The sequence below is a fragment of the Perna viridis genome, chromosome 8, assembly GCF_037379345.1.
Source record: "Perna viridis isolate PV_CMFRI_1.1 ecotype Kerala chromosome 8, ASM3737934v1, whole genome shotgun sequence".
NCBI classification, from domain to species: Eukaryota; Metazoa; Mollusca; class Bivalvia; order Mytilida; family Mytilidae; genus Perna; species Perna viridis.
The window spans coordinates 46,428,792-46,447,805 of record NC_142452.1 but is presented as its reverse complement, the minus strand read 5'-3'; the positions used below and the strand labels follow the sequence as shown (position 1 = coordinate 46,447,805).

General features: G+C 33.9%; 1 protein-coding gene and 1 long non-coding RNA gene across 2 annotated transcripts in view; one reads left to right on the top strand and one right to left on the bottom strand.

Annotated features, from left to right (window-relative positions):
• The window catches only part of LOC148610745 (uncharacterized), a 28,341-nt gene extending 22,587 nt beyond the window's left edge, over positions 1–5,754 (top strand). Inside the window, exon 9 of the mRNA XM_088596077.1 lies at positions 1,269–5,754. Coding sequence (XP_088452203.1) covers positions 1,269–1,789 — 521 coding nt within the window. The 3' untranslated portion in view covers positions 1,790–5,754. The remainder of the gene's footprint in view (positions 1–1,268) is intronic.
• LOC148610744 (uncharacterized) lies at positions 5,563–10,156 on the bottom strand. The gene is made up of 2 exons (XR_015924751.1): positions 9,857–10,156; positions 5,563–5,725 (listed from the first exon to the last, which is right to left on the bottom strand). It is a non-coding gene; the product is annotated as an uncharacterized LOC148610744 (long non-coding RNA).
• Between the last annotated feature and the right edge of the window lie 8,858 nt (positions 10,157–19,014).

The following is a 19,014-nucleotide window of genomic DNA, read 5'->3' as shown; positions in this document are numbered from 1 at the left end:
TATGCATGACAGCAATCATACACTAGACAAGACACCATGTCCAGAATTTTTTTCCCCCAGAGTTTTATATAGTAACTCCTGGTTCTGACGTAACAAGTTATCATATCCTGTTCTCTGAATAAGTATACTATTTGGACAATCTAGCATAATTCAAGTTAAATTAAACTTGCCTACAGAAAAACATAATTTCAATTCTTTGATGTGCATAAACAGTGGTTCTAGTAGTAAGGATTTTTCTATTTGGGCAAGTAAAATTTTCATAGACCAGCCCAAATGAACAAGGTACACAAAATATTAACAAAATGTTAATTTCATAACCTGTATTTTCATGTGAAATAAAAGTACTCATTCTTTCCAAAATAAGAAAGTACAGGGCCATTTTTCCTCCCTTTCAAGATCAGATCAAATTAATCTAGTAGCTGTGACATTGTCCAGTTCTGCTTTGTGTAGGCTGCATAATTTGTTCAATTTATCAAAAACAAAAAAAAAACTTAGCCTAGCTGATTCATCAAATTTTTTTTATTACAAAAAGGCTTTTTTTTTTTTTTTTTTTTAAAAGTTGAAACAAATTAGAGAAAAACAGGTCTCAATGCAGAAATGGTTTTTACAGTCTCACACTGTGAGACATTATGTGATACCCTCCAAATACTTGTCTGTCTCCTGACAGTTTGAAGATGATACTTAAAGAGGTAGGACTAGGATAAGGGACATAACTCTTATAAATCATTGCTTGTATTTAGCATTTACATTAAATTCATGTAAGCATCAAAGTAGCTTGGATTGATTTCATTCTGTTTCAAATGAAAGCTTGAAAGACTTAAGTGAAATTGAATGTGATACAAACATATTGCTGACTTCATGAGTAATGCCCTTACCTTAGGTCTACCTTCTTAAGGACAGATCAATTGATTTTTTTAAAACTTTGATTAATACCATAAAATACAAATTAACATTGATTTTCAGCAAAACCCACAATTTACTTTTCAAGTTAAGCCTTTTTAAACATTTTGCTATCCCCCTTTTTTCACTATTACATGGGGAGGGGGAGGGGTATCACTTGATGCTCCATTAATGCCCTATTTTTTATATTAAAAAGTAATATATCTTTCATAATCCAAATATTAACAGGTATTCAGCTTGTACTCTAACAAACATGATCTTTAAGTATAACTAGTAATTTTAGTACTTTTATAAGTGAAATTACGAAAGAAAAAAAAAACGACTTGTAAATTTCATAAAGCTCATATCACAAACTATTCTATTTGCAGGTGGTGTATTTCCATCAGTGAGTCAAAATGCAATTCTGCCAGCATCTTACATTAGTAACCAGTCCATAGAAAGTGGGTATATGACAACAGACATGGACTCATCATTATTAGTCAGCCCTCTTCTTAATAACATCAATGCAGATACTCTGGGTATAGATTCTTCTTTACCATTTGACAGAACGTCTAAGAGCTGGGCACCAAATTTACCATTTGAATATGTTTTGGAAAGTCCTTATGGTTTGTCTCAGTCTAGCACAACAGACCAGGATATTGGCCAAGTTTCTACACTATCACCTGAACCTAGTAGTAGTGGGACGAATTCACCTTCAGGAGAATATCTTTGGCACCCCAATTATGAGTTGAAAGAAAAGGATTTGTTGCTATATTTAGATGAGGAGGACTCCAGCCAATCAGGAGATTTGAATATGGATTGGGATATGTTTGGCAACGATAAGACAGAGAATAATGAATTAGATCTGGATATTAATTATCTACCTCCAACCCCTAGTCCTGACCAGTAACAGAAACCTCTCATTATAAAGGACATCTGCCCTGCATTTTGTATTTAACAACCTGACAAGGAAAAGCTCAGACATGATGTGACGTGGGTAATCTGTCTTGTATGACAAACTTTAGGAAAGAGAAAATTTTATTTTTCACGTTATTTTAACTGTATCTCATTTTTGTTATCATGTTTGTAACATTAATTGTGTTAAAGTATAAAAGAAATACTGGTATAGTTACAATTTCAATGGAAATTCCAATTTCAGTTGATCAGATCATACCAGTTTTCTTACATTTATTAAATTTTAAGAAATCTGAATCATTATGCAAATTTAAGACCAATAATGCTCATCTGTCCAGTGAGGAGAATAAATAAAGCTCAGTAGCAGACATGGTCTTAAGTGTTGACAAATGTACATCAAGACTAGACTAGGCTTGATCTGTGTTTCAGCCATAACTTCTTGATTGTACAACTAATTTAGGTTGCACCACTTGATGGCAGATTTATTTTCCCTTTAACTTGAGATTCATGCAAATTTTTGATAACATTTTACATTGAAATGCAGTCAAACTTACTACACATGTATATTGATAATTTGTGTTTCATTAAAACCCGGCCCAATTATACCCTCACTTAACAATCTGTAATACTTTATTCTTCTGTCCGTCTGTCTGAATTTTGTCACAATTTTCTTGGTCCCCAAATTTGGTGTGTGGCCTTGTATAGATTGGGCAGAAGTTGTAAGCCATTTGTGCTGCTGTCCCATATCAACATTTACTTCCTATTTCATATGACTGCCATTTTTTCGCAAAATCACGGCTCTAGGATAGATTAACTTCAAATTTGTTGTGTGACTTTATATAGCTGCGGCATATGTTGTAACCAATTCGGGTTGCAGTCAGATATCAACTTCCTGTAAGAGTGTGAGGGGTGGGTTTCCCTAATATGACAATGTTTACAACTTAATGTTGGTATGTGGCTTAATATAAATGGGGCATACATTGTAAGCCATCTTGGTTGCTGTATGATATTAGCTTCTAGTACAAGTTGGGTACACCTAGCATGTGTACAACTTCATTTTTATTAAAGTGAAGGCCAAAATAAAAAGTATACTAGAATATCCTTACCAAATTTGTTATCCCCTCCTCCACCAAAAAAATTAAGACCAATTTCTTTCAAATTTACAGCATTTTCACTTAAGATGATAAAACAATTTTTTTTTTTAAATTGATCTGCCAGACCCTAATTTTGAAAAAAATTGGATGTTTAAGAATCTAGGAATTTTTTTTATGATGGCCTAAACCAAACCATGTCCAAAAAGGTCAAATCAAACCCTGCCTGAAGGTAAACTCCTTTGTTATAGATAATATTTATTCAATATTGCCAAGTTTAAATGGAAACCTATCACAAAAGGTCATTGTAGCTTCCATATATATATAATGTGACCTTTACATATCTTAATGAACTGATGTAATTATTGACTTATTCGGTTCATAGTGTAGCAAATCTGTTGATTGTTTTTACAGTTATATTCAGTCATATTTATTCATCGCTCACTTAACTCATATATTGTTAAAATGTTTTTAATATTACCTTCTATAAGCATCTCAGATCTCCAGCATTTGTACAAAAATTGATTTTATGCATATACATACAATGGTTACTTACTATTGAAAAAAACAACAAAAACAATACTTCTTTAATACTTAACCAAGTCAAAGATTTATTTTACATACAAGAATTGATTGAGCAAAAAATGTGAAGAGTTGCACATACTGACTATATTTTGTCATGTTTATACTTCAGAACAAAAAAGAATGCAATGCATATTTCTTTTATAATACTTTGGATATTGCTCAATTATATATTAAAATCTGTCAAATTTGCCAAGTAAATATTTTAATTTACCCTTTTTGCAATTCCATAACATTATGATACATGTGAAAACAGTAACATATTTTTGTTTATTTCACCTTTTTTCATCCCTAAAGAGTTTGATGCTATAATACATGTAGGTGATTCAGCCATCAGATACATTTTGTAAATTGTTAATTTTGTTGAAGAAATCAAGTAGTAAAATTATTGAGTATGGTAAAAATTTCTTAAATGGGGCAGGGTTCTTGGGTAAGATTATTTGATCCACAAACATATTCTAGTACAGAGTAATTGTTACAATTTGTAAATTAGACTAGAATTCCATACTAAGAGTTTTCCAATTTAAAAATCCATGTTTTACCATAAAAGTTCCTGATAATCTCATTCTTACACTTAACCTGTTCTGATTTCAGCAAAAATGTGCTTGGTAGGCTGCCAAAGTTAAAAATGTCAGGAAAAACAAACTTGTTCTTTGGATAACTCAAATATCAAGTTTTAACAAGTTTAACACCGACACAATTAGGGGGTAAGTCAAAATTCCCTTTGAACTTTCCCATTGACAACTTTAGACTCACAATGTGAATCTACTGCAAATACATGTAATCCCAGAAATGAAAGCAAATGAAATAGTTATGAATAAACTGATCAAAAAGATTAAATCTCACTCATTTATCATATTTGTTACTGGATGAATTAAGACTGATTTGATAAAGTTTTCTTAATAAAAATGAATAATGGTTTTCTGAATATCACAAATTTTAAGCTCACGTTTTGTCAAAAAATGCATGCAATATTTACAGTGCTTGATTTTATGCAAATTTTACGTGAAGTTCTGAAATAATGTGTTTTACTATATGCACATAACATAACTTAACGAAATTGCCAAGTGATAGGTTTTTTTTTCTAAATTTGGACTAGCATAATCAGGGGTTCAACTTACTGGTATTCTGAGGTTCTGGACCCTTCATTTCTTAAATTGGACCTTTTAAAATTCATTAACATTGACTCTTTGGTGGACTCTTATATTGAGGACTTCTAATTTCCCTTACCGGTAAGTGGAGCATTGATTCGTAACTTTAGAATGTTTTAGACATTCCATGATTGAAGGTATTTGAATCCCTTGATGCAAAAAAATTTAAGCCATTGACTTAGGCTCTTGATATCATATAAATAAAGCCATATGCATTAATATGTTATATTCTTGGTTTTTATAACGATTAAATAGAATATCTAAGAAAACGTATGTTTTTTAAGTTGAGAATTTTACTGTGCACACTGGAAATTTATTTCTTTGAAGTGTGATACAATAAACTATAAATAAGTTTTTCTTTAAGGTATAATTAGTCATTCACTACAAAACTGCACTACCTGTCTTAACCAAACCTTTATAGGAATGTAGAGTTTGTTTGATTTAGACAGGTGTTTGGTTTGCACAGATTATGTAGATTATCCGACACGATTCACAAAATATCTCGCTTATGTAAGTTTCATTATATCAGACTGATTATACCTTGTCACACGATGTGGCAAATTATTATGCGATACCCTCCGAAAAATTGCCAGTCCGTCCGTTCGTCCGTCACCGACGGTTGCCAGGTAATAACTTGGAACAGATGAATGATTTTTTAAAAACTTTGTATAAATGTTAATTACTATAAAATACAAGTTCATTTCAATTTTCAGCAAAATCTAAGATGTAGATTTGAGTTGGGCCTTTTTGAACATTTTGCCACACACTTTTTTTTCACCATTTCATGTGAAGGTTTCACTAAATGTTCCGTTAATGCCCTATTTTTGTCATTGTGAAATAGTTCTGAGGCATGCAGGCTGGCTTTGGGTTGTAATTTTTACAAGATCTTTCATTGAATGTTAATTCTATAACAGTGCTGTAGTAATTTGTTTTGACAATTGATATTTCTATTTTGTTTTTTTTTTTACATGTTAATATTTATTTTTGTGTATTTTTATGATTTACCTTTTTTTTTCAGCATGGGTGTTGCATGAGTCATGGACTGAATTATATTTACATGTCATATAAAGCTGTGTACATGCCATTAATTGTTATACCATCATATATCTGAAAAGAATTAAATTGTTTACCATTTAGACTTGTTATTGTTTAACTATAGGACTATGTAACTATAAAAAAAAACTATAGTGAAAGATTCGGACATAATTTGATGAAAAAATAGATAACCAATTGGTAACCAGTGCATGATTATTGTAGTGAATCTAGTATTTATTACTGTCCATATATCTTCATCGGTAAGCAAAAAGCTTTTTTTTTTCTGATGCAGTCGGTATAATTTCGCTTTTTACCCTTTGGTTGTAAGGACGCTCTTCTATGGAAACGCAAATCACCTGATCGCAATTATGTTTCTGATTGACCAAATACTGCTAACTTGGTGGCGTTCGAAAAAACTGTATCGAAAATTTGAAATTGCGTTCGAAAAAATACCATCGAAAAGTTGACATTGCGTGCCATGTGTTACTTTCTTGAACGAAATGTAGAAACTTAGAAAAAGAACAAAATTTTAATGCGTCGGCTATCTTTTTTTAAAGATAGTACTTGTTTTCATTTACAATACGTGTCAGGACTCGTTAGAGCCTTGTATTTGTCAGTACATATGTATCTACAAACAATATATATATACTTAACCACAATGTGTGGTACAAATATCAATGATAATATATACATGTACTGGTGAAAATGATAAAGTTCCACGTGCGCTATATTAAGGCCAAAGAAAAGAAATGTGTGTTTCCCGTTTCAAGTCTGAAAAAAATAGGGTTGGTAGGTAGGCTTTTCTTTTTTTTTTAAATAAAAAATAGCCACTGTATGTCTAAATACAAAAAAAATACCAGTTTTATACATTGTAAATTTTGATTTGCTGTATATGTGTTTTAAGGAGTAACCACTCATCAGCAGCATTAAAATCAAATATGTAGGAAGATCATAATCAAAGTAATGATTGAATACAAGAATTACTCAGTATTTTTAAATTTGGAAAACTTCAAGATTTCATAAATAGGGTATATAAGATATAATTCGTGATATATGTGATACATAGTGTAAACCAGCAGTTTGCATCTATAACCATGATTTCTTTTCTCTTATCCATGTGGTTACATTTAAGAATTTAATGCCAATAGACTTATAACTTGTAGATTGGATGCGGCCTGCAACATGTACCCCGCCATGTTGGGCGATATTAAAGGGGTGCTCTGGCTTCCAAAATTCTATCCCCAGAAATTTTGCCAGCTGCTAATTTTCAAAAATTATAGCAAAAAAAAAATTTCGTATTTTTTAAGATCTGACACTTAGTCCACTGATGAGTTATCTTTGCCAATGCAACAAAATAACCCCTTCATTCATGACATACATGTACTCAAGATTCACTCTTGATGCATGTATAAAGCAGGTCTTTAGCTCTAGTCTTAGTCAGGATCTAAAGCCATTAGACTAAGTCACTTTTTTATGCAAAATAATAAAGTACTACTCAAGAAACAGGTGGTTTATTTCTATCAAACACTTTATATTACTATGCCCATATAGACATGCTGACCCTTATCCTTTGTGGTCTAATTAAATTTATCTAAAATTATGATTTGATTTTTTATCTATAAATTTTCAACAAACTGAGTTATTTTTTCAAGTGATAAAATTTCTAGCAAACTACTATGGACCATTAATTATGTTCCTTTTAAATTATCCCTTGTACTCCTACTAGATTTTAGAATCATTATTACTTAATGCCGTCAGTATTTCTTTAATTACATTTCGGGAATCCCTATTCTATTTGTTTACCGATTTTCCCGCCAAAAAAGTGTTATCCGTTTTCTTTTATCAATTCTTGCGTTTCGAAGTGTTTTAGACACTTCCTAATTGGATAATCATTGTTAATTTGATTTAATTTATTCTGTTATTAGGTAAATCTGATTTTGATTTTATCATGTGGTTTAAAACGGCTGTGAAGCCTGTATGTTGCCACGTGCACATAGCCATGATTGTGTTTACCTTTGACCAGATAATGAGTTTTGTTTGGCTCAATGATATATTTTTATCTGAGAGACAACTCCCACGATGATATTGAGAGTCACGATCACCAAGTCTAATTACACTTGATTGGTTTCAGTCGTAAATTGGTTATGGTCATTCAACTCTGACCAGGTCTCAATTTCACAAAACGTCGTAAGTGTAAAGTTGATCGTAAGTAATGACGTCATAAACTAAAATAGCATTGTGACGTCATGATTTACGATCAATTTCACACTTGCGTCTTTTTGTGAAATCAACGCCAGGTGTCAACACAATTTGTTTAATTAGAGAGAATATCCGTTGCTGTCAAACTTTCTGTCGGTTTTATTTTTAATATACAAAACTTAAGCGCAAAGTAAATTGCCAACAGGTTGTTTTTGTCACCAGATCTAATAAAAATCGCAAATAGACCCTTTTGTGCTAATCTTCGTGCATGCGCATAACTACTTCCGCGAGGACCGAAACAACAATGGCTACTCGAGAGAACTTGAAGAAATTAACAAAAGTTAATTTAAAAAAGCTTTGTAGTGAAATTGGTTTATCAGAATCCGGAAAAAGGGAACTTATTTCAGGCATTTTAACTGAACAGGTTTCATCGAGTTCTTTAACCCCTGTCATCCAATGTAAGGATTTTCAAGCAGGTTTTGTGCCTACCCTAGAAGATGAAAACTTGCCCCCATTTAATAAAGTTGCTTATTCCTTAGTCAAGGCAATAGAAGAACTCCCGAATCCCACGTTCACTGACATATTAATTTTATGATTGCCCGTGACAGGGAGGACTCGGGGCGAACAGTAATGAACTTTAAGGGAATGGACTAGGCTGTTCGACATTTTGAGGCAGGCGTATTCAGGATATTTTTGTATCTAAGGTACATGTACACACAGTTTTAGAATGTTTTTCAATAAGTTATCACTTTTGTTCACCATATTACTGCACCTTGTATTTGAACTTTTTCACCTGTTAGTTTTGTTAAGGTTTGTAGGCAGTGTTTTGTACATATAACCAGGGAGGATATTTATACATGTAGATGTACACTCATATGTAGCCGTCTGTGGGAGACCCGACAGGGTAGACAAGGATGTTAAAAACCCCCTTATCAGTACACATATGCACATATATTTATATCTATTCAAAGACTGCTAAATCCCCTTAAGTAAACTAATATGTAGTGCTACATTTCAAGTCATTAGTATAGAGCATAGAATTATATACAAATGATTGACACATTGTCAATTGTGGTAGAAAATTTCAATTAAGAGCTGGGGTAGAATGTGTTTTTGAATCTAAATAGACTATTCAGAATTATAATCATATAAAATTTCTTACGAGTCTAATGTTCTTGGGAGAAAAATACAATTAGATTCAGAATTAGTATCCAATTTCTGAAATTGTGCATTTAAACATTTTACACAAAGGTCAGTCTCAAATTGCTCATTACATATATAATGATGGGCATTCAATTATACTTATCATAATACGTAATTTTCATCCTAAACTTCATCTAATGAATAGTACTGACATTATCTCAATGATCTATTTTCTTTGTGGAATATTGGTCTGTATCAACCATTATAGGGTGAGAACTTAGTCTTATTTACAGATTGATTGTCTAGTAATTTCATTAAATTCAAGTTATTTTTCTATACCAAATGAAATTTTACATGACAAAAGAAAATTGTTATCCTTGTGCAGATTTTAAAACTTATCTCAACGAGCATCTAAAACAGGGTTATAATGGTGAAATAACTTGTCAGTGATCATGTTTGTAAATTGCTCTGTCAATATTTTTTGTTTCAAGCTTTATAAGAATAAATTCATTTCAAGGTAGCCATAAATTAGAATTGTATTGAGGAGGATTTATCATACACATATACATGTATGGATCAAACAATAAGAATTGACACTGAGGTAAGTATTTTTAAGCAAATCTTTTGAGTTCTTTATGACAACCTTATCATATAAGATACATGTACCTCCTCCTCCTCCTCTGAAGAGATTCTCAAGAATATTACCTTTTCAAACTTTTGTAAGATTATTATGAGTAAATAAATCATATGAGTACCACAAATGGGTTTACTTCCAATGTCAGGACTTTTCACAACCTGTTAGAAAATGAACTTAACTGATACCAGGAAATACATTAAAAAAATAAAAATTGTGTCACTTACTTTCACATATTTCAAACATAAGACCTTTTATGACCTGTCATTCCACAGTCATGTAAACAAACCACCACATGTAACCTATATAAGATTAAAGAAATTGTAAATCTTGATATTATGGTCACTTACCTTCTAATTCTACTTACCAAGCATTAAGACACACTAAAATGGTACCTTGATTGGCATCATGAACATAACAGGAGGTGATGAAAATGAAAATGCAGCAAATGATCAACATAAAGTTTCCTTGAATCTGACCCAAGTCAAACATGAACATTTTTCAGTTGCAACAAATCAGAGTAACAGAACACCAGTGATCAATAATGCATTGTGCTAAAAAAACAAACTTGTGATACACATATATACATATTTTGCCTTTGTGAGACTGGTTTTATTTGGTCAAGTTTTTCATACACAATTACAATACCTTGACTGGATACCATTTTACCACCTTACATGTTAACTACATGTATGATAAAAAAGAAAGGTTGCATAAGACATAGTTATTTACACAAAATTAAATAGTTTGTGTAGGTTCATTAAATATTTCAGTTCCTAAATTACAATATATAGATCTACATTAACCAAAAACCTGGTGTAACAATAGATTTTCATTGAATGAAATGTAACTGAGGCATAACGGTGAACAACTGAAGTTAGCTGTTTTTTCTCATTCTTACCTTGAATAGTGCCCTCTTACACATTCTAGTTTCTCTTGCCAAATCAGACGCAGTGGCCTGTTTCTCCTTGTAGGCAAAGACGGTAGGCGTGTAATTAGGATTTCCAGGTTTATCTCCATGCCAATTGTCAGTGAAATGGCAGCGAATGGGCGGAGCAGATGTAACTGGCCTCTGTTGGCGTCCAGTCTGCTCTGTTCAGCGCCTTGATCCACGCTCTTCTTTTCCTGTTGTTTTTAGGGAAACGGAAAAAGGAAATTCCTTTGTCTTTAGATTCAGAAGTCTGCGTATTATGGCATTTATAGTCGATGCAACTTGCTTGTCCTCGCGGAAGTGGTTATGCGCATGCGCCTAAAAATGTTCAACGTTAGCACAAAGCGGTCTATTGCGACGTTGGTGTAACCCTTCTCCGTATCCGTTTCAATGCCCACAGAGTAATCGTAGGAAACGTAATATAACGACTTGATTATTCGGGTAAATATTTGCGAAGCCCAGCGCGATCCATGTATAATAATGCCAGAACAAGATCCGAGTAACTCCGAAATTTCCGATTTTTGCCGAAAAAATGCTAGGGTTGGTCGGGAAACTGGAAACTCTGTTATTTTTTTATTTGGCCTAATCAAATTTCTCCATCCGTAAACACTATGCAAGTTTGAATGACAGTTACAAAAGTACATTTAGATGAACCCTATGCGTGACGGACAATCGAACAAGAGGCTCGCCTAAAATTAGCATAATTATATCAAAAACCTGTATACTATGTTGGATATAAAATATTTATACGTTTAATACGTCCTTCGGGGGAAAGTAATCCATGTTTGATCAAACCATCCCCCCATTTTGGGTCCGTCAACGGGTTCTTCCCAGTTAATATAAAAGGTGTTACAGTAGCTGAATCACACGTGCACAGACACTCTACACGTTGACGTACTCAAAATAGAGTGGGGCAACGATCTCGGATCCACGTGGGGTAAAGGAGTAGGCCAGACCGTCAACAGAGCAGCACAGCCGCTAATAGGACGTACTCTGAATTATTCGGTAAGGTATCCCGAAGGCTGGGCTTCGCTACCTCCAACAACTAACAGACATCTAACACAATGCCCGAATGGAGCGGTCGTGCGAGATCCATAAGGATAGTCAAGACTGTAAAAAACCCCAATCATCATGAATCACCGTAATGTCCACCTAGGATAACATTCAGTGATAACGCCGTCTTTCACATAGAATTTCTTTCAGAAATAACGCCATGGAAATTCACACTACTATTCACAAACTGTGAATATAACTACTTAAACGTTGAAATGTTAGGCCATTCCAAATTTCTCCTGCCATTTTCATAGACCAACTGAGGGAAGATGGTATTTCTTTCTAACATTCGATTTAATATAATTTGTCTGTCTGACAATTTTCTGACTGCGCATGACTTCCGTGCTTGTTGCAACCAAAGAGCATTTTAAGTGAGGAAGTATGATAAAAGTAGCTGACAGGCTGTAGCTTTTCATATAGAGTGACAAACACGTGAATAGTGTATATTGATGTACATGCAACAACAAATAACTGTCTTTCTTTGAATTTACAGAATTTCGACTTTCCAGCAAAATCCCGTGATTCTGATATGGGAAAATCTTTGACATCCCACGGCCCAAAATTGTCTCACAAACCTCGGACTAGAGGGAGGCCGGGTTATGTAATCCTAACTATTTAAAGATGTTGGGCTAGAACAATTGAAGGTCTGGGTCTTGTTTAAAAAAACATCTCAAATTGAGATTTTTCTCAAACCCTTCCTCAACTCAAATCTCGACCAATCAGATCACAGGGGACTTGAGGAAATTAATAACTTGAGATTTTTTTTTATAAAAACCCAGGCCTGTTCGATTGAATATCTGTTGAACTATAAATAATCATCCAATCAATAAATCTTTCCTACAAGCGCGATTGTTTCTGATCTATCAGTGTGCACATAAAATTTTGGAATGTGTCTAGAAAAAGGGAAAGGGAGATCTTCTAGGCTAGCATTTGCCCTTTTTTATCCAAATTTTTATCCAAATATCCAGCAAACGGAAAAAGGGGGTTCACCCCGACCGTCTTTAGACCGGCCATATTAGTCAAATTCATACCATAAAGATGAACAACAAACCCAAAGTAAAAATGAATATGTTTGAAAACATGTTATTTTACGACAGTATGAAGTCATTGTGAGTGTTAATGAATGACGCACAATTAACACTCTAGAAGAAACAGCAGTCAACAACTCATTGGGAGATATATTGGCAATGGAGCCATGGATAGAAGCGACCATTATAACGTTTTTGACAATTCTTGCAGTCACTGGAATTCTAGTTTGTGTTTGTTGTCGTATGATCACTCAAAAGAACCCAGGGGAACAGGGATTCAGTTTGGCGAGTCCCAGTAAAACAGCTGGTAAGCTAACTGCGCATGTTTGCATTATAGTACTAATTCCATGTCGATCTTGGCATTTCCCATCGCTCAAAGTGGTTATATTTTGACTATTGAAGAAATAGATTGACTATAGATTGTAGATTGTTTAATCGATTTATATGCACATATAAACAAAGCTATTCCATCAGCACAGAAGAACATGTTACTTTTTCTGTGCTTCGCGGGAAGTAACAATTAATACCAGCCTTGACTCAAGTGCTCAAGTCATTTTTAGACTGTTTAAAGTAATTTCCGTCAACCAGAAATTATTATGAGTAGTATTTAGTACGTGTGCAGTTTGTTATAAACCAACTTTTCTTACTTAAAATGCTTTATTGGGAACGAATCCCAAGGCGATGTTTTTGCTTTGTGCAACTGAATGAAATGTCTTGAAATAAAATGTATTTAATAACTTTAAAATAATTTGCATGATCTACATGTAACTACAGAACTTGAAGGAAATATATGCAATGATCTCAAGACCAAAAGTAATTTTGGGTTTGAAATTTTTTTCCATGTGATAAGAATTCTGGCCAATTAAAGGCACTGTGCAGGTTTCGAATTTCAGCACAATATTACAATTCGTCGATTTACTTATTCACCTACTCAATTTAGAGAAAATGAAACATATCTATCAACTGTCTGCCCTAATTTTACCAATCTTGAAAAACGACTTAAAAGTTTTTTTCTAATTACTGAGGATAATGAGGTCATGCTTAGGACGCGTGCCCTACCGGTGCACCTGGTCCATGCTCCAAGTTTTAGTGGAGTCCGAGTTGTTCTTTTTTTAATATGATTTAAAACATATATTTATTCTTTTTATGAAAATTGCAATGTTTTACACGCCATATTGGGGTTGATTACTTTATAGTAGTATCACATCATGATTTATCACACACTATCACATTTGGAGTGAAACCATCTACATGTACAAAACTAATACAAACTGAAGATTTAATTGTATTTGTAATATCATTTTCTTTCCAATTCATTTTAATATATCACCATGGGATCAAATATAATACTTACTCGATGAAAATCGTAATATCAACAAAAACTCGAGATGTCAAGGTTTGTTTTTTGTAAGACCATGAATTGAGAATTTCTAGTCATTAGTAAGAACGGTCAATAAATATATTAAGTTTCGATCGCCTCAGTACTACAATGCACTTCAATGCGGGAGGTCGTGGGTTCGATCTCCGGTCGATTTTATAAAAAAGGTAGTCACTGCTTTTCAGGCAAGCATGCGATATTTAGAGGATTGGTTGGCAGTCAGAATAATGTGCCCCAGTGGAAGAACATGCCTACCTGCTGGCTGTCGCTTCTATGAATTCAACAGAATTCCGGCTCAGCGGACTAGTACACGACAGGGTCCGTATGATTGGTCAATCGTTCTCGTCCTGAAATACATGAAATATATGTTATAGGACGTTTAACCATAATCAATAAATCAATCAATCAATCGGTGAATCACTACGTAGCACACATAGTTGGGAGATATTTATGATCACTGGTTTGTATTTTGACGTATCACCTCCACCCTAATCACTCTCAGAAGAGACTAGTTCTGTCAGTTTTTATATCGATGCAACCTATAAACATGTACACCAAATATAGATCAGTATTTTTATATACACATGTAATTGCATTTGAGTATATTGCATAAACAAGATATTCTGAGACTGATAACGTGAGCACAAGCCCTAACAGCTCTTGCTCTTTAACGACACTAACAATACCATATTCTGTATCACAGTCTCGTGAAGTTTCAACCGGTAACATATATGTGGCTTTGCACTCTTACGCAGAAAATAAATCTTGTACATCATTATTAATTATTTAGGATGTCCGCCATCTTCACGTAAGTGTCCTGTGGTGTAACTTCTGTCTAGTTTAAGTTGGTATACACCAAGATTTATGTTGGTAAATTCCTCCTCTGACATACAAGTGGTCATCAATTTTCTTCCACACTAAAATTCTTCGGTCCAAATTTTTCTCTTGGACCTCTCCTTTGAGGCATCAGCTTTTATTTACCAATACATACGTACAAGCAAAAACATGAACGACTTTTAAATTTAAATAATTTAATTTGTTTTAACTTGGAAAAAGAATTCTGATTGGTTGGTTTTCTTTAAGCAAACCATGATTGATTGATTTGATTGTTGGGGTTTAACGTCCGAACAGTAATATTTCAGCTATATTCAGAAAATGAACATGAAATGGATGATAACATGAGCATGAAATGATGATGAAATGGAAAAAGGGATGGGACACAAGGATAATGGGGTCGACAAATTTTGATTGCCACAAGCTAAAAGGAGGAATGGGTAGGGTTGGGCAATTTAGCCTCCTGTGGTGGAGCGCAAAGGTTCCTACTCCCATCGAATGCCACAGCAGGATTCTTTAACGTGCGAGAAACGTGGCATCTTCCCAACACGGTGCACCACTATGGTTTGTGATCAGGTTTTCTGTATTATAGCCTGACAACCCCAGCATGTAACACGCCTGGGGTACCCCATTCCACCACCTGAGGCACACATCCCAGCAGCTCTGTGGGCAGAGCGCCTAGCCCCCCCCCCCCCGGCTAGGTTTCTGAGCACTATTTAGTCGCCTATTACGACAAGCTTAGCGCTACTGCAGGCCTATTCTTTTAACACCCGGACCTGCACGGGGCTTAAGCAAATCATGTTATTTCAAATAAACCTGGCTTGGTAATATGACGTCATTAACATTGATTGGTCCAAACTCCGCGATTCAGATATTCTCACAAAAAAGTAGAGTTTTGGTAACGAATCAAATTAGTATCTGGACTGGCATCTATTAGAAATAAAATCATAAGAAATGTTTCTAATTTTTCAACAGGTTATATTAATAACCTGCATGGTTTGGGCTTGTTAACGCTTATTATAAACCACGAAGCAGTTTGCAAGTGTAAACTACCGCAAACCAGGTTATTCAAAAATTAGAACATTCCTTAAATGACTCATAGTGGGAAATAACCGGAAGGATAGGTTAGTCTTACACTCCCTCTGCCGTCATCAAATTATCAGATAGAACTGTATGTGCCATTCTGACATTGTTTGATGTAACTACAACAACTTTCGCTTGTGACCCTGTTGTCGATATATAAATGTATTGCATTGTTTTTTTTTTTGTTATTTTTTATGGCCGGGCTTACAAGTTTTCTATAAGGTCAGTTTGTCCGTCACAATTAAGTTTACATTTGAGATTTATTAGTTGGATCGTTATAACACTTTGTAGACCTAAAAACCCTAACCTCCTATACCTTTCTTTATCCGGCATGTACACTAATTAATCTAACCCATACCCAAGCTATTAAGCGTTTCTTATCACTGTACTGAGCTCGACATTTTACCGGACAATGTATTTCAACAGGTAAAAAGACCAATAAATTGCTCTGTGAATCGTTTATTCGTACTTCCATTTTTGCTATTCAGATCATCTTGTTCATGGTCTCCTACGTGAAGGAAGCAACCATTTAATGGGAGGGGGAGGATCTAATTTTCTATCCTGCCTTACTATTTTGAGAAAATGTAGGTCCTGTCTTTTTTAAAAAAAAAGATATTAAGGGAATAATAGATCATGCCTTATGAATTTTTCATGTGGGGTGTCATGCCTTTGTATTTCTTAAAAAAAGAAATGCAACCCTGTATTTTTATTTCTTGAAACTACAACCCTTTTCATTCTTTGAAAAGTACTAAAAACACAATTCTGCCTGTCGTTCTCCTTTAACTCTGTTCTGGGCAGTTCTTTTTGTCTTATGGTTGCCCTTGTTTTCTATGTCGTAAAACTCAACAAGTTTTCCTCCATTTTCATTCATCTCTCCAATACTGTGCTTTCCCATTATTCTTTCCTTGTTTTTGTTATTCTGTACGTGGTGGCCGGTATTTGTTACAAACAGCAGCAACAGTAATCTAAAGCGATCTCCAATGAATAGAATTTGTTACTTTGGTAAAATACACTGCGAGTAAGGAATCAAATTTAAAAGAATAAATGTTACAATAATATCATAGTTTATGGTTTTGCTGTTTGTAAGTGTAAATTGCTGCAAAACACGTCATCCTGAATTACCAGTTAAAAATAAAAACATTCCATAAATAATGAAATTTAAATAGCTTTTTAGAATTGATATTTTTATTGTGTTGCAACTTGTGAATAACACGACAAACTTAGTGGCGAATCCAGATGGGGGAATGTAGGTGGTTGACACTCCCTCTTTATTGGAAAATTTGTCAAATTTGGCAAATAATATCCTAGCGTCCTCCTTTTTCTGAGGAACCTCGGATGGAACCCCCTTTTAAAAGTGTCTAGATCCGACCCTAAAACAAAAGGCGAATTTACTTTTATTTTGAAGCAACTTGTGAATAACCAAAAAAAATCAAATGCACATTTGTTTTTTTTTTTGTAGCAACTTGTGTAACTGAAACGACGGCGTGAGACACTCATCTGTTGGTGAACTGGAAAAGATTGACCTACTTGTATCTCGCTCATCATAAATGCATCTACTTGACTTATGGAGCTATGGTGAACTTAACACAACGTGTTTGAATTGATTGCCATGTATCATATATATACAGTCATCGATAATTTTGTCATTTCCACTCTTCGATAGCGGCCTTGCTTTTCAATTTTTCATTTTTTTTAAAAACACTGTTAGGAGGCAATATTAATTCCGCTAGAATACACATGTTTATTTTTTCACGATGTTCAACATCTATTGACAGCAACATGTTTAATAATTAAAATGTACACAGGGAAAATTGCAACATATATTTTCATATTTTTGAAAACCACCTGAAAACATAATTTCATATGTTTAGGACCACCATAGAAACAAATGATATGTTTAGGGTAAACGAAATAATTCATAAAAATTATACGATAAAACTCGATAATAACGATAAAAACGATAATACGATATGTTAAGTGTATGTCTTTCATAGACTTAATGTGTGAAAACAGTATGGTTTTCTTATAAGGTCAGTTTGTCCGTCACAATTAAGTTTACATTTGAGATTTATTAGTTGGATCGTTATAACACTTTGTAGACCTAAAAACCCTAACCTCCTATACCTTTCTTTATCCGGCATGTACACTAATTAATCTAACCCATACCCAAGCTATTAAGCGTTTCTTATCACTGTACTGAGCTCGACATTTTACCGGACAATGTATTTCAACAGGTAAAAAGACCAATAAATTGCTCTGTGAATCGTTTATTCGTACTTCCATTTTTGCTATTCAGATCATCTTGTTCATGGTCTCCTACGTGAAGGAAGCAACCATTTAATGGGAGGGGGAGGATCTAATTTTCTATCCTGCCTTACTATTTTGAGAAAATGTAGGTCCTGTCTTTTTTAAAAAAAAAGATATTAAGGGAATAATAGATCATGCCTTATGAATTTTTCATGTGGGGTGTCATGCCTTTGTATTTCTTAAAAAAAGAAATGCAACCCTGTATTTTTATTTCTTGAAACTACAACCCTTTTCATTCTTTGAAAAGTACTAAAAACACAATTCTGCCTGTCGTTCTCCTTTAACTCTGTTCTGGGCAGTTCTTTTTGTCTTATGGTTGCCCTTGTTTTCTATGTCGTAAAACTCAACAAGTTTTCCTCCATTTTCATTCATCTCTCCAATACTGTGCTTTCCCATTATTCTTTCCTTGTTTTTGTTATTCTGTACGTGGTGGCCGGTATTTGTTACAAACAGCAGCAACAGTAATCTAAAGCGATCTCCAATGAATAGAATTTGTTACTTTGGTAAAATACACTGCGAGTAAGGAATCAAATTTAAAAGAATAAATGTTACAATAATATCATAGTTTATGGTTTTGCTGTTTGTAAGTGTAAATTGCTGCAAAACACGTCATCCTGAATTACCAGTTAAAAATAAAAACATTCCATAAATAATGAAATTTAAATAGCTTTTTAGAATTGATATTTTTATTGTGTTGCAACTTGTGAATAACACGACAAACTTAGTGGCGAATCCAGATGGGGGAATGTAGGTGGTTGACACTCCCTCTTT